The 17,378-nt window shown below is 36.4% G+C and overlaps 1 protein-coding gene across 4 annotated transcripts in view; it reads left to right on the forward strand.

Annotated features, from left to right (window-relative positions):
• LAMA2 (laminin subunit alpha 2) overlaps positions 1-17,378 on the forward strand; it is a 340,056-nt gene that overhangs the window by 190,432 nt on the left and 132,246 nt on the right. For all 4 annotated transcript variants that reach the window (XM_064413130.1, XM_064413127.1, XM_064413128.1 and 1 more), the window contains exons 15-17: positions 1,034-1,145; positions 4,579-4,692; positions 12,612-12,739. In XM_064413130.1, coding sequence (XP_064269200.1) covers positions 1,034-1,145; positions 4,579-4,692; positions 12,612-12,739 — 354 coding nt within the window. The remainder of the gene's footprint in view (positions 1-1,033; positions 1,146-4,578; positions 4,693-12,611; positions 12,740-17,378) is intronic.

A 17,378-nucleotide genomic window follows, 5' to 3' on the forward strand; every position in this document is an offset into this window, starting at 1 on the left:
TAGCAACAACAAAATATTTTCCTTGGATGTTTTCTTGTCCAAGGTCGTCCAAATAATTTTCAGGATTTTTTTGCAGCCAAAAGACAAATGCCCTGTTATGAAGGGAAAAAAAAGCCCTTTTTAATAAAATGTATGTCATGAATGAAAGGTATTTTCTGCTGAAGACAACTTCAAAACAAGCTCTTCAAGTATCTTTAGTTATCAAACACTCTGTTAAGATTACTGGGTGAAAATAGAAGTGATTTAGCCTCTGTAATACGTCAATGTTCCTTCAAATTCTCATAAGAATTAAACTCCCAAATCCCAATTTTTCTCCACAGAAAGATACTCTTGAGGTAAATTACATTTGTTTCTGATGATAGCTATAAGACTATCAGAAGGCTTCTGTTGTTTCTCTCATCATACTTCCATGCTCTTGAAACAAAAATCATGGCCAGTGTTCACCTAAACAACAGCTGTTTAGTACTTTTTTCTGTGGCACTGGGGAGACCAAGGTATATGGCAGAAGACTTCTTTTTTGTTTCATGTACATACATTTTTCTTTCCTATACATAATACTTAGATCTTCAATTCTTCTGGACAGGACTGACATATTTTCTAGAGGTCAAATCTCCAGAGTAAAAATACCTTCTATCCAAAACTTAGTAATGTAATATTTTAGAAAGCTGGACTAGTGGTTCATAAATTTTGAAGACCCTGCTTAGTGTCAGATTTGCTCTATATGCAGCTGCAATGCAAGTTGGCACATGTGGCTTGCAGGCCAGGAATAGCTTGGTACAGTGCTGCAAGACTTTTTAAATCTATTTTTATCAGTGGGTATCTGACCATAGTCTCCCTCACATGATGAACAAAAATAGTAACATGCCTACAGACATATGGTTTAGAAAGAAATAGATTAATATGAAAACCTCCTTATTCTTAAGCAGGAAAACAGAAACAAGCCACTGCATGTCCCTCTAAAGTGTTTGTTGCATTCAGCTGCACATATCCATCTAACTTGCTGTTTTGCTCATTTTATTTCTGTTACATCCAGACTAAGAAGCGTTATTATGGAATCTGCTGACCCCACTTCACGGGGGAGAAGGGTAGCACCTGCAGTGGAGCTGTGTGAGTGTCCTCCAGGCTATGATGGTACCTCCTGTGAGGTGAGTGTCATGATGCAGTCTAGTTCAACGTTGCTAACACTGTGATAGGTGGAAGCAGACAGTGGACCTGTGTTGGTAGAAAATAATAGGACAGCTGTCCCTTCTTGTTTGGAATTTGCCATGGCTTGGCTAGTTACCTTTAGTTCCAGGTGATGGTTCATTATATCAGATAATATTTAAAATCTAAAGTTCTACACCTCTGTAACGATTTCTAACTTACAAAAAGACATTTTGGTTCATAAAAAGGAAGCAAAACAATATTTGTACTCTTTAGCCATTTGATGATACAAATGGATGAACAGAATTAGAAGGAAAATGGCAGTTATCTGACTTGTGCCCAGCAAAGATGGATCAATTTATTTGAGTTAATGGGGTTGAATTTCTTCTTTTGTTTTCCCAGGGCTTTGCCATTTGCCTTGGAGTTGTTGAGAATTGCATGTGTTTTTCTGAGGATCATGTTACGTTGTTTTGCTCCTGTAACAGATAATAATGTAGACACGTGCTCAGAAAAATACCCCCTTTGCTAACTAAGTGATTAGTTCACACAGACTGTGTTCATACAAGTATACGTATGATTAACTACCTCACGTGGGCATCGCTTGGGGTGAACAGAAGCCAAAAAATATTCTTCAAAAGCTTTGCCTCCAAGGAAATAGTTTCAAACACCAAGATGCTCTGCTTCACAAAACTAGAAACAGTATGCCATTTACACAGGCACTCTAGGCATTTGCTTGTCAACTCTCTTTTTCTTTAAAAATTTTCATGCTTATATGTGATATTTAGGGTTTAGAGTCTAGTCTCATGCCAAGCGTGGTTGTTTGTTGCTGGGGCTAGATGAACTAACATAGAAAGGAGGCCTGAAGGAATTAATAGATATTCCTATCACTTCCAAAATGGTACAGATGGAAAAATAAGTAGAGAAGAATATTTTTACCTCAGCTGAGAAATAATTTTAAAGCCTGGCCATTGTCTGTCTGTTCAAAAATTTTAAGAAAAATGCTAGATGCAGTATCACTGTGTTTCACCCTTTTTTTCACTTGTTCTTTATTCTCCCAGAGCAGATTTAAGCCTGCTGTCCAAGAGAGTAATTGGAAAAGCCCTGAATGCAGATATATCAGTATCTACTTTTGTTGTAGAGGCTGAAGGGCTTGGGTAGAACTCCTGTCTTGGTGTTGTTGAAATTGTCTGTCCAACATTATGTGGACAGTGCTAAACCTTCTCTTCAATCATAAATAGTCCCTGAAATTTGATACATACTTAAGATCATACTCCACAAGAGAAAGCACATATATATAGCTGCAAATTTAAAGTTTCTATGCTAGTGGGCATAAAAAAAAAAAAAAGGTGAAGTTTAAGATTTCCAGACAGACAGTAGTTAAGAAAGCATAGAAAGAGAAGTTGAAAATCCCTCTTTTTTTCCCAGTTACCATTTTTGTTTCTTCTTCTGTATACTTTCAGCCTTGTTCATTTTACTTCTGCCAATTTCAACCAAGCAGTGTCATATTTTATTATTTTGTGCAGTTTTTCAGTTCTATTTTCTCTTCGTTATTTGATTTAATGTATGTATTTGTCTCCTGCATAATGATGATATGGTACCTGGCATAGATGCTGCCGCACTAAAAACAACTATTATTTTCTTATTTTCATGATATGAATGTTTTGACATGATCAGTCTTCCAAAGACAACCAATCCCATTTAAATTATGCTGTCTCTTTTAAGATTTTCCATTACATCAATTCAAAATTTATTTTTTGCGTGACTCTGGCCAAATAAAATTCTGTACATTTTTGTGTGTGTAGGAGGACCATAAGGACAGGTAAAGCAGATAAAATGTTAAATTTCTAATACCAATTGGACCCCTTTGTGATAGTTTCTTTGCTCCACTCATTAATTTTCTTGCCTTTGTCAACATCTTCACATCTAATTGCTTTTTTCCCTCAGATTTGTTCCCATTCTCTGTACTCCACGACTTCTGCTTCAAAAGGAGTTGTGTTTAACTTGCATGTTGCCAGTTACATAATTTCTTTTCCTAAGACCTCAATGTGTAATCTTTTAGTACTGTTCTGAGCCCTTCTATTGATATTTCATGCTTAAGCTCTTAAAATTAGTGACTTCTGGAGCCTTGTCTTGAGCAATATCATTTGTAGCTGTGTACAGCAGATTATTTTCAGTCATCAAAAGAGGGAAAAGATGTATAGACTTATGTAGAAACCACTTGCATCTCATGCCACAGAAAGAAAAATGCAGCAATTTCTTTTAACCTGTTTTTAGGTTTTGGATTTTATAACTTCCGATTTTTATTTTTTGCTATTTACAGGGTTTTTTTAGGAATGTGTAACCAAGAATGTAAAGAATGAAAAATAAGGGTAATATTTCAGGTTTTGGAATTTTTTTTTAAAGAATAATTTCAATTAATCTTTAGATTACTTTCAATTTTTCAAGAGTAAGACAAAAAGGGACGTTTTTATTTACATAAAGAAGAGTCTGTTTGTTACCTTTCTGGGGAGTGCATGTGAAGAGGAAAGGATTTTCTTTATTAAATTATACTTTTAGTATTCTGTCAATGCAAAACTTTGTATTATCCAGATGCTTTTGAAGGTCATGCACATTTTTTATGCACATTTTTTATCTTATGCAAAATTATTGGATCACATGAGCAGTCCTACCATAGTTTGCGATAAAGCCATTAAGAAAAAAAGCAAACTATGAAGCCAGTTGTGAGATATATAGTAAGGAAGACTGCTGGTTGACATCTTATTATGAGCAAATGGAGTAGCTGAATTTTTGCTGATGAATCCCAGTTGTATGGTGTCACCTTTCCTGCAAAATTACTGGCCCTGCATTTAATGTTGATTTACATTTTGCATTTAAAAAAGAAAATGAAAATATCAGAGCAGTTTCTTGAAGGGAAATTACTATCCTTTAAGGAGCACAATTTGTAAATAAAAGGACAGCCCAGTTTTCAGCCTGTGCTTTGTTTCAGTGTAGCATTTTGCCGGAGTCCTAACAAGGCTAAATGGTATTGTAATTGCTCTTTGTGCCTGAACTTCTCAGAGAACATTTTTGTTGTTTTGAGGTTTCTTCCTCATTCTCTCTCCTTCAGCATTTCACCTTCTGGCTGTTTTTCAGTCTGTACCTCTTGCTTTCATGCTGTCATATTTCAGTTCTTCATTTCTCTGCTTTATTTTACCATTTCAGAAGAATGATCAAGTTAAAGCTTCCTCTAATCTCACACCTGCCGCTAAGGCTAAGGTCAGTGCAAAGCCACAGCACCAGAAAGAAGAATTTTCTAGAGAAATGTTGGTATTTTTATTCATTTGGCAAGTATGTTTGTTGTGTGTGCAAGCATTAAATCCAACAAAAAAAAATTTAAATCCCGTTCCTTCCTTTGTTCAAAGAAGAGTTTAACTTTTAATCTAACTTTTCTTGCAGTCGTGCTGGCCTCGACACAGGCGTGTGAACGGCACAATCTTTGGTGGAGTCTGTGCACCCTGTACATGCTTTGGTCATGCAGATGTGTGTGATGACATCACAGGAGCGTGCCTGGTAAGTGTCCCTACAGGCAACAAGGGACATGGCCACCATCGACCCAATATACCCTGTGCAACTGAATTAGTGACCTCTTAGACCTGGAATAATCAAGAAGAAAAAAGCCAGTGAGTAATGAAGAGATCTTCATGTTGAGATTAAGGATCCCCTCACACCAAGATACAGTGTCTTGAACAGTTAAGAAGAGATTTTATTTAAGACATAGGATCTATGTTTTAAAATACAATAATTTTAAGTATGGCATGCAGAAAGCAGCAAACGCTTTTTCGTGAAAAATTTATCTTCCCCTGCAGTACATTCAATTTATAATATGTAGCAGGTAACTTTGTAAATTCTGTTCTAGTTTAATGAGAAGGTATTGTTAATGCCTTCCTTCTTCTAAATTCATAGTAAACCTTGAAGGAATACTTAATGAAATGTACTTCAGAAAAATAATAAAACAATATGATCTCAGTTAAATCAGATTTTTTTTTCTTGTAGACTACGGAGATTTTACCTACTAATTCAGCAATTAAATCTGTAATATTATCCATAGTAAGCCTACCAGCACATCACTGTTTCCTACCTGTTCAGTAGCCTTTTGGAATGGGTGAATTATGCTGAATATACTTTTCTGATTGACTCAAGGGCATTTTTAGTTTTATATTGTCTGACATGGCATAAAGCTTGAAACAACATGTCTAATTTCATTAGTCTTGCAGAAGCACAATTTAAGCCAGTGCCAGTTTAGTGGGATATACTCTCATTTCCCTGCAGAATTTCAAGCAGACTCTGTAATGTGCATGTTTCTAAATGTTCCCTTTTATTTCCTTATGAAAAACCTGCTGGGAAAATGCCAAAATGAAAATTCAACCTTTTTCAAATATAATTTGGCACTTAGAATTATTACTGTTCTTCCTGTTTTGCTCATAGAAGATGTTTAATTGCATTGCAGTGCAAAACAAGATATCCTTAATGTGTGGATCAGTGGATTTTTCAAATTGCTTTTTTATGAATAGAAGCTTAAAATTATTCTCGATTTAATTATACTGTAAGCCTCAAAGAAGTACCTAGAATGAAAAACATGTTTGACATGACAGTCATGTTTTGAATCTTTCGCTTAATACTCAGTGAAAATGTTTATCACTAGGGTAATATGGATTTGTGCTTCCTGACAATTTTTTTTTTGTGTTAATGACCATATTCTCCAGCTACAATGTTTATAATATCCATGTGGGATAAAATCAATTAACAGGAGAGAAAAGGAAGGAGGAATCTTGTTTAAGGTATGCCAAAACTGTTGACTCTTTTGCTTAGGGGTCCATAGCCAGATGTGAGTTCTGAGGTTGTTGGCTTCCGTGTCCTCACATTTCAGCCCCTGCACAGCTTCCTTCATGTTTGTCTGTAGCACCAGCCTGGATAAAAGAGAAGGCCATGTAGGCTGCATATTGCTTTTTGTGCTTTTTGCTGGTGTGAGCTGTTGACTCAGGCAGTGGAGCTCCCCCTTCTGATGTTTTAAGGGTGCGGGTGTAAGAGAACAGCACTGACAAGGAAGTGGAAAATAGCCAGCTGAAGACGCACTTTCATCTATACACGTTATCAAGCTCTCTGCATTTTATGTGTTCTGTAGTTTATACTAGATCAGGCTATAGAGAAGAGGTGCACAGGGAGCTTAAAATCAGTTCTGGATTTTCTTACAACTTTGAAAGCACTGTAAGTCAGATCGGTTAGTATCCATGCAGGCTATTAAATGCTGCTATTCAATTTGGATCATAAGCCTTTTGAAGTGAGAGAGAGAGAAGTCTGAGTGCTGAAAAAGAGAAATGTTTCACATCAAAGGCATTCCTTCTATTGAGGTTTACACAGCCTTTTGGCCTCCTTATTATTATTCATGGTGTTTTCTCAGTAATACAACAGACAATTTAGGCATCTAATTTACTGATATGATACTTCTTTTAGCTCTTCCTTAGCTTTGAAATGTAGTTGAAAAGAAGCTGAAATGTGTTTTTGACTCATGATAAAAGCTCAAATCATCTGCTTCGACACAGGCCTGTATAAAAAGCTCATTTTAACGTATATCTTGCAGTTACCTGCAAAGTCCTTTGATCCCCAGAGCAGCCATAGAGAGCTGCACAATACCTCATTCTCGTTACCATTGTGATATACATAACTGCTTTGGTACATAGGGCAATTTGAAACATTCAGAAATATTCTTTTGTACTATTACACACACACACACATGCTTACTGTAGCTTTAGTAGGTTGGTTAAACCTAAACCGTGAGAAAAGCAAGAACATTTCAAGGTGTTTTGTTCATTGCAGGATACTATGTTCCTGTTAGTAAGCCCAGAGAAAGTAGATCTTTCTCCCCAAAGATATGGTCAAATTGCCCTAAGTGGGCAGTCTCCAGTGGCATCATTTTCATATTGTAAACCTCTGTCTATAAACAGCATATACAGTGTAGAATGAGGCCGGTGTCAGTGCTGGTGGACCTGTGCTTTAGACAGTGTTCATCACCAGAGCAAAAAAATGTCTTTACCCATCTTCATATCCACCATAACAAAATGATATGTCCTAGCTAAATGCAGTACAGGCTCTTGCTCAAGTGAAGATAGGTAAAGCCTCTGCAACATCCTGATTACATTTGTATTGTTAGACCAGGAAAGAGAATTGTCTGCTCATCTTGACATTATGGTAGTTTGAAAATGCTAGAAGAGCTTATTCATGCTTCCAAAGGTAGAATACCATTGTCTAGTCTAGACAGCTCAGGAATATACTAAAATAGGCACCCAGACTTACTTTCTTTAGCTGGCGTTGACGGCTTCCCTGGTTGTCTCTGTGACAGGTATTCTGAGGAAGGGCAGCAGCATGCCAAAATGTGCTATCTTGGACTCTGTCATAATCCCTGTATAAGGTTTTATTTTCATCACTAACATTCTATTCTAAATGGTTTTTTCTATGTTCATATACACTAAGCTGTATATGCTGGAGTGGTTTTCAGTGTGAATTTAGGGTTCCCTGATATTGGGCATAAAGTTCATTTGGTTTCTTCCAAAAAGGGAGAGCTGGGAGAGGAATCAGCAAGGAAATTCATTGGGAACAAGGTGTGAGTCATACATAAACTTTTGGACAAAAATAAATCCCACAGTTTTAATTGCTCAGAGGTTGTCTAGCTGAAGTTTAAAGATGTTCAGAGGTAAAAGAGATACAGAAAGTTAATGCATAATTAATGCATTCAAAATAGTGTGAGACACAATTGAAATCGTTGTATTGAAATTATTTTGGAATTGAAAGCATAGGTATTTGGACATAGAATTGTTCCTGGCCACAAAATCTATGGATCTGTGAAAAAAACCCTATGGATTTTACCAAACCACTAGATCAGTGTGTTGGAACAACCTCTATTTCCATGGGGAATAAAAAGAAACTACATATATTGTACTGGACAGGTTAGAAAATTTGATCACGATCTATTTTATACCCAGTCTCATGACATGAAAAAAACCTGTACAGTTTTCCTATGAACATGAAATTAAGACATCAGATGCATCAGTTTAATCATGCTTTATAGAAATAATCTTAGTATAATTAGACATTGCTCAAACCAGATGATGTTCCAAACCATTGCTGTACATTTGGCAAGTTTCAAATTGAGATTCAGCCAATTGATATCAAGAAAGCACAAATCATTCCTGAGTGTTGATAATATTTTTAGAAAGACTTGTCTACTTCAGTACTTATAGTACTGATCTATAAATGTGGCAGATTAGTAAGAAGTTTAATGCATCACTGAAGAGAACAGGCAGATCAGGTCATATCTACATACTACAAAATCCTTGTTCTTTGTCCTGTAAGGTCCATACTGGCCCAGGGAGAAAAGTGTAGGATACACAAGATCATTATTTCTCAGATAAACTAACATACACAGTATGGTATGCTCAGATTTTGGTCCTATATATGCGGGGTTCTGTTTTTTGGTTTGTTTTTATATTTTAATATTGATTCATTGCTTTTGAGCATGCTGGGGACCATCAGTACTAGTCACTTTTTAAGCACTGCCTCCTAAGGGCACAGGAGCAGGCAATTACAAAATGTCAAAAGTCAAACAGGCAGAAAGCCAGTTTGGCTAAGCAGGGACCGTGTTTTGGAGATAAGGCAAAAAAGGAAGGTGCACGCAGTAGAAGCAAGATCAGGTGATGTGGGAGGAATACAGAAATGTTGCTTGCTGCTTTAGGAGAAAAAGTCAAAGCTTTGGGTCAAAGCTCAACCAGAGTTGAAGCTGCACAGAGCAATATGGGGAGCAATAATAAGAGTATTTTAAATAAGTTAATAGCAAGAGGTAGTGCATAAATAACATCGGCCCACTACATGAAAATGGTCCGCTCACAAACAGGGATATAGGCAAGGCAGAGATGTTTAATCCTTTCTTTGCCTTTGTCTGCAACATTGATGATGGGCTAAAGGGGTCCCAGTGCCTTGAGATGAAGGGCCACGGCTGTGAGCATGATGGAGTCTGGATATATACTGCATATGGATATGGATATAAGTCTATGGCGTCTGATGGGATTCATCCAAGAATACTCCAAGAGCTGGGTGATGATATCCTGAGGCCTCTCTCAATCATTTTTGAACAGCCTTGGAAATATGGAAGGACCCTAGTTAAGAGGAAGCTGGCTAACATTTGAATTTTCAAAAAAAGGTTGAGAAGGATAGCGTGGAAACTGTAGGCCTGTCAATCTCATTTCAGTGTATGGTAAAATTAGGGAGAAGATTTTTCTGGGAGGTACTGAAAAACACCTGGAGGATGGTGCAGTCATCAATCACAGCCAGAATGGCTTCATGAGGGGTGAATCTGGCTTATCAAATTTAATTTTCTTTTATTAAAAGGTAACTCAGGTGATCAAGGGCAGCCAGTTGATGTAACCTTTTTGGATTTCAATAAAGCTTTTCATACTGTCTCTCACAGGATCCTTCTGGAAAAAATGTCCAGCACACAGCTGGATAAACACATCATGCAGTGGGTGAGCAACTGGGTGATGGGTTGGATGCAGGGAGTTGTAGTGAATGGTGCAATATGAGATGGGCAAGGGAGGGGATTGTCCCACTCTGCTCTGCACTGGGGCAGCCTCACCTTGGATATTGTGTGCAGTTTGGGGTACCACCATAAAAAGACATTAAGCTGTTAGAGAGTGTCCAAAGGAGGGCTATGAGGATAGTGGAGGGCCTTGAGTTGAAGCCGTATGATGAGTGGCTGAAGTTACTTGATCTGTTCAGCCTGGAGGGGACTGAGGGGATACCTCATTGCAGGTACAGCTTCCTCATCAGGGGAAGAGGAGGGGCAGGCACTGATCCCTTCTCTGTGATGACCAGTGGCAGGACTTGAATGAATGCCTTGGAGTCGTGTCAGGAGAGGTTTAGTTTGGATATTAGGAAAAGGTTCTTCACCCAGAGGATGGTTGGGCACTGGAACAGGCTCCCCAGAGCAGTGGTCACAGCAGCTTTGACAGAGCTCAAGAAGTGTTTGGACAATGCTCTCAGGTACATGGTGTGACTCCTGAGGAGTCCTGCACAGGGACAGGAGTTAAACTCAATGGTCCTTCCAGTTGTGGATATTCTATCATTCTGTGATTGTGAGGAATTAGACACAGGGGTCTGAATTGAGTAGGATTAGACACAGTACATGGAAATGACTGATGTTAAAGTGCCAGAAAATGCTTCATCAAAGTGAAGGTGGTCATGTCTTTGTAACAAGAAATGTTTTCCTACAAAAAGGAAGGTTTCAGGTGTTTTACTTTAAAAAAGCAGAACCTGCAAGTACCACTCAGCAAGAGATGTGAAGCTTTAAAGTAGTGTATTAGCTTCTCTCACTTTAATAACATCCTTGACATATAAACTGTTCATATTCTTCAAAAACGTTAAGATATGTCTGAGGATATTTAAAGCTAAACTTATCACAAAAGAAGAATCCATTATTTTTCAGAAAAAGTACAAATAATTTGACATGATGTCTTTAAAAAGTTGAATTGCAGAGGATTTTTCTTTTGAAACACTTAAATTATTTTTGTCACATCTTCTTTAAAAAGCATATTGTTCCTGGCTACTTTTTTGGTATGGCTGGTAGATTCTTTTTGAATGTCAATGCTTGAAATACCAATCAAATGGATTAGTTAACTTAGGGAAGTTGATTTTAACCCAGCCGTCTGTTCTAAAGTCGTAATTTTGATTGATTAAGTGTTTCAATAATTTGGTATTAGCTCACAATCTCTAAATTATGTTAAAATACAGTATTGTGATTGAGGCTTTCATTTCAAATATATGCTGATTGTATGCACTAGCAATAAGAAAGCACCCTTGAAAACAGCAAACAGTGTTTCTGAAGGCAAATGCTTTTGACACCAATGCCTACATGACTAAAAAGGATATTGTGCTTTTTCAGCTGCCCAAGTGCAGAGCACAATGCAAAAAAGCTTTGTACAAATCATTGCAATCCTGGAAAGCTGTGAGGAAGGAATCAGTGTTCCTCAGAATATTGTCTGTTTCCTTATTGAGGATAAATTATGTCTTCCAGACAGTAAGACTGTTAAACAGCAATCAGTACCATATGCGTGACTTACTAAAATGATAAAACAATTTTAAAGTATTCCTAAAACACAATTTTAAATTAAATACTAAATTTGAAAGTGCCCACACTTAAAAGAAATAAAAAAAAAAAAACAAACAAAAAAACCCAAAAAAACCCCCACAAATAAACAAAAACCCAAATGAAAACAAACCTTCAGAGTTCTTAAGCTCCAGCTTGGAGGAAATATTCTAGATTTGATCTAGCCCATAGTCTTAAACACTATTTAAACATGCCCTGTTAACAAAAATCTCTCATGGCTTTCATTTTGGCCTTTTGTAGTTGACATATGCTCTTTTAATCCTTTTTTCAGTTCATACCAAGCACATCAATATAGCATTTAACATCCAAAACCATTCTCTCTGTTTTCTCTGTTTCTGCTTTGTGAAAGGGCTACACTTTGGTATCTTAGCAGTGAAAGGAATATTGTGGTGTGCTAGTAATGTGGGATGAAGAAAGGAAACAGACTAAGCCAGAAAAGTAATTTTTCTGATTCTATTATGGATTCTGTGAAATTATATAGAGTTTCTAAATGTATATGGTGAGAGGGAAAAAGAATAGCAAGGGTAATTACTCTTTAAAACTTGGTTCTTGCAAGTTATCATGAGAAGCTTTTTCTTACAGGACTGATTTCCATTCTACTAAAAGATTGTTTAATATGAGATCAGCCAAAAGCTATATACAAAAATGCAAATGTAGTACTGCCATTTTATACTGCATGTTTCTTATGCTCGGCTTAATTTCTCTCTTATTATGCAGACACATAGATGAACACAAAGTGTTGGATAGCACGCTATACACGGCATACTTGTCCTTCCTTCTACTCACGAAATAGAGGCTGGATTCCATTCTAGCAAATAAGAATTAAGTGATTCAGGCTTTGCTACAGTTTACAAATACTGCTAGACATATAATGAACTAACGCACACACATGTCAAAAATAATAATTCTTTTTTATAAATTATAGCATCTGGGCTGTATTTTTGGAATCAACATCTGAAGACAGTTTGTCACAAAATATGGCCTGTTGCAAGACTGCAATAGTAAACCTGTCTTATGCTGCTTTGAAAGTTGCTTTTAGCAAACTAAAACAATAATATGGCTGATGCTTGGTATAAATTTAAAAATTTTCTGTCAAATATTCTTTTTGTTTTACATGGAAAAAAGTTATCCACAAGAACATATGAAGCTCTGATTTTGACAGCTAACCTGTAGAACTGTGTCTCAACAAGCAGAAGAAAATAAGAATAAATGTTGCAGACCCTTTTCCATATGCAAGTTGTCTAATTGTCAATTTGTACTTACATCTTCTCTTTAGGACTGCAAACACAACACAGGTGGTTCATATTGTGATAGATGTCTGCCTGGCTTCTATGGTGATGCAACTAAAGGGACAGCTGAAGACTGTCAGTTGTGTGCTTGCCCCTTAAATATACCTTCTAACAAGTAAGTTGTGCATTTATTGCATATTGCACTTTTCCCCTTGGTAAATTGCGTTATTTCTTAATTTATATTTTTACATGTATGCTTGTGATTTTTTTTTCTTTCAATCAAATATATTTTGTAAGATAAACTTTTATTTTTACAGTTGTACAGAGTGCTTAATTAGGCAGATGAAGACAAAAGCTGGATGAGACTAAGGCAGAAAGAACAACAGAATTTGGATGATTGCTTTTCAAATTAATAACTAGCATTTGTTTTTCTGTCCTCCTCAAGAGTAGTTGTTTCTAGTTTTAAAGCTGAATTTGCAGATTTGACATATGAGTTTTTTCTGCTTTTACTTTTCCTTTTCTCTTAATCTACATTAAGTGGTTTGTTTGGAATTTGAATTCATCCTTAAATCTTGTAAGTGAAAATATTTTGCCAGCATATCTCAGAAAAAATACTGTAAATTTGTTTAATTAAACAAAAATACAAGTGAAAAATTATTCCAAATTCTGATCTAAAAACCAAAGTTTCTTTCATTACAAAAACTTGTCTATGCTACTCTATCATTTCATTTAATAGATAGACAAAGTGGCTTGAACATTTTTCATTGGTTTTGTCACAGACAGTAGCTGGAAAATAATAGTACCGTAAGTGTTTTACATGATGTACCTGAATAAAACTGTTCTGAATCTTGTCTGTGGCATTGCATCCTATTAAAATTGCATTGATCAGAGCAGGAATAGTCTAAGCACTTATGAGCGGAAATTCCAGGGGATTGTAGAATGGGAGCCTGCCTTCCTGTTAACACGGCTCTTGAGTTGGTTTTATTAGATACATATATATGGGTTTATTATATCTGCTGCTCAGGCATGGTTCTTCTGACATTCTCATTACTTGGTATTTCCTTGCCTCAGTAGTCAATTATCTGTCTCTTGTTTGAGAACACTGCGCTGACAAAGAAGGAAAAACACTATCACATTTCTGTCTTGCACAGATGTGCAGCAAACCAAGTAAAATAGATTGAATTTAGGTTATGATTGGCAAAATGCCTGGAGACCTCCATTACACAGTCATCATACTTCTGGGTTCTTTACTTTCCTTTTGTGAAGTTAACAGTCCCCTTTCCAATATTTAGTTTTCTTGAAAAATATAATAGGTACAGAACAAAAACACAATATAAATGTTCTTTGAACTGTGAAGTCTACAAAGTTTAGCTTTGTAGAACTTGCTGTAAGGTTCAGCTCTCATGATGTTACAATCTGGAGCAATTGCTAAATTTGTTTATGAGGAAAAAAAGGTTTTAAAGATTTAATGTGTTATCTGAATACTATTAAAATACTTCTTTGCTTTCTTACTTAGTTGCCAATGATTTTGTTATGCTAGGGATAATATTTTCAAACAATTCAGATACCTTAGTGTGAAAAACAAAATTTTACCAAGTTCATGTCACTGTGCAGACGTAGGATATGTTATGTTCTTTCTGAGTAACTGAAGAAGTGGCTTTTGTATGTTCAAATTATTATAAATAGCTGTGTATAGATTTTAATTCCTGAAGTATTTAATTCCTAACATGATATGACAGGACATTTGTAGGTTTCTAAGCTTTATACAAAGTTCTCACTCCATAGAGAAAATTGTACATGTAATGAGCCTGTGAGATATATTTCTATTAAGAAATATGTTTTATATTTTATAGCAGTCTCATTTATTTATTATATTTATCGTGGTTCCCTTCACTCTTCTCACAGCACCTTTGTAATGCCACATAAAGTGGAGAACTGTTCTAACAGTTGTAGAAATTATGTGGTGATTGTGTTGTTATGCATTGACTTCAGTGCATTTAGCTGCTGCTAAATCCCTTTCCTGTTTCCTAATGGCAGGAGTTTCCATATGCAGTCACTGAAGCCAATCATGTGCCTTCTGAAGCACAGCAGTCATAAATGACTTGCCATATGTCAGACAAAAGCACTTGGCCAAACCAGGAAACTAAAATTAAGTTGTCTAAGCTTGTTTTCTGTATCCTGGGTTGTATTTTCTTCTTTTTGCTTATATCTTCATGTATGTGCTTATGTGATGTGAATGAAATCAATACCCATGTTATAGATGGTCTATGCAATGAACCCAACTCCTTCATCCTATTTCTTTTTGTAAACATATCACTCTTAGAAACTGTTCTAACATTCTTAGTCTTCAAAGAGTTTCAAAGGAAATTATTTTTTTTTCCCATAATTTCTAACAAATATAGATGTTTGGGATAATTACTGTTCTTCTCTTGATGTAGGCATAAATTTAATATGTGTAGCAAAGACTTTGACAGGAATGCTTTATCACTGGAAATGGGAGATAGACGATCTCTCACGCAGCCTGGGAAGGTCAGGAGTAAATTCATAGCACGTGAACTGAGAATTTGGGTTGGTCTCAGAATTTTAATTTTTTCTTGGAGAATTAGACAAAATCACAAGCATATTGTCAGGGGGTGTTTTCTATAACACACTAGGAAGCTTTTAAGATGCTCTGTCTCCCAACACAGACTTATCACATACATACCCATACTGTATATTCATACTTGTCCTGTGTCCTGACTCGTATTAGTGTTGTTGCCATATGGGAAAACCATAAAGAGCAATGATAAATCAAGAGGGGGACTACAATTTTTTTGAAGCTTGTTTTGACAAATCAATACTCACAGTTCATTAGTGTTTAGCACTATTGAGTAATGAGATTCTCAATAATCAGGAAGATAAACTCTTCTCAGCCTGCTATCAGATATTTCCTTTACAGCACGCAGATGGGAATTTCTCAACATATTAGTTTATTGTTGAAAAGCGGTCCAACTGTTAAGTCACAGAAAGAATCAAGGAGGCAAGGTCTGAGCATAACCCTCAAAACATTGAAATTCTACTGTTCATCATTACTGCTTAGTAATAATAAGTACATTATCATAATTATTATCATCATCCTTACAATTATTATCATTATTATATTTAAAATGTATGCAGTTAAATTCAGAGCTCTTTGTGGAACTTTGGTGCAGTCAACTTTGTACAATGCTATAATGAACTGTGATAGCATCTCTACAAAGTTTCCCATGAAGCTCTTGGAAAGAGTGAGGTTGGGACTGACAAGCAAGAACTTATTTGAAGTCAGGTGCTGCTGATTATATCCAATGATAATGTGTGCTTTCATTGCTATTAAAGAATAGAATGAACAATTATTGTTTCTTCAACTGACTCTTACTTCATTTGTGAATCTATTAAGTAAATGACATTGCAAAGTAACACAAGCATAATCCTTACTGGAAAGAGAAAAGTCCCAGCACCTATCTTTATTTATTGGACCTGACCCATCCCACGTTTTTCTTACTGGTCTCTTATATTTGTGGGATAACACAGAATAACTGAGGACAGATCACAGGATGGATGACTCCTGAGAAGTGGGGTCCAGTCACCAGCAGCCAATCACATTAAATGGTGATAATTAAGCTTTTCTGTCCTCCCTGGGTCTATTACTTTCCAGAAACTGTCATGGTATATGCTTCCTTAATATATCCAAGGTCAAATTATGTCTATTTGTTATTATTGTAGCATGCACTGTTACCTTCCTTCTGCTGTCTTTGTTGGAGCAATTCTGTTGCTTCTCAAATTCTCTTTACATAGGTTATAAAAGGTAATTTAGTACCTTTTTTCACATAGGTGCTTTGTTTTTCCCCTTTGAATAGTCATCCTCCTATGCACCTATACGTGATCTTTTTTTTTTTTTCCTTTTTCTATTTTTCTATTTAGTTGACCGGAATTGATTGCCATTATTTAGACGAGGCTTTATAAAGATGCTCATATGTCTGTGTCTCTAATAGTCATTACAGAATTACAGAAGAACAGATTGCCTCTTCTTCTGTATAGTACCTTCCAATGTGTCAGGAGGTTTCTTCAGAAAAGTGGGTTAAGGGAGAAAGATTATGGAAAACAAGATGCTGATAGTGAAGGAGCACTGTTCAGAGTTAAACACAGGCATTGAGATGCAGCACTTGCAAATGGCTACAATATCCTTATTTATAAAAAAAAAAAAAAAAAGAAAAGAAAAAAAAAGAGGGGAAAAAACCAAACCAGCCAAAAATAATTAGAGCATAACAAAGAGGTAAAGCTTTCTAGTCTGCAAACTATTCTTAAACTTCAGCATGCCTGTGTAGGCTGTTGCTTGAGGTCATTGGCACTCGATTAACTCAAATACACTCTCTGGGAAGCTGTACCAGATATTTCCCATTTTGCCCCTCCCCTTGCTTGTTCACTGGGTTCCTTTCACAGCTGACTATACACAAAGTTAACTGAGCTTTTAATTGGTTGTCCTTCAGAAAGATTTATATAGGGGCCACAGTATGGCACAGATTGTTTTGCCAGGCCCTCGGGGGCACAAACAAGCAGCTGTACATTCCTGCCTTTTTAATGGTATCCAGACCACTCACTGGCAGGCTCAAGTCCTGTAATAACAGGCTATTGGGATGCTGCCATCCGCTGCTCTATATTCAGTGTCACAGAAATAGCAGAGTCATTCCAAATTCAATTTGCTGGAGTCGAACTTAAGCCCGATGTCCTAGAGCAGAATCACTTTTCCTGGGCACTGTTTTGCAAATTAACAATCTCTGAAGTGGGAAGAGAGCTAT

The sequence above is a fragment of the Passer domesticus genome, chromosome 3 (assembly GCF_036417665.1).
Source record: "Passer domesticus isolate bPasDom1 chromosome 3, bPasDom1.hap1, whole genome shotgun sequence".
Classification (NCBI taxonomy): domain Eukaryota; kingdom Metazoa; phylum Chordata; class Aves; order Passeriformes; family Passeridae; genus Passer; species Passer domesticus.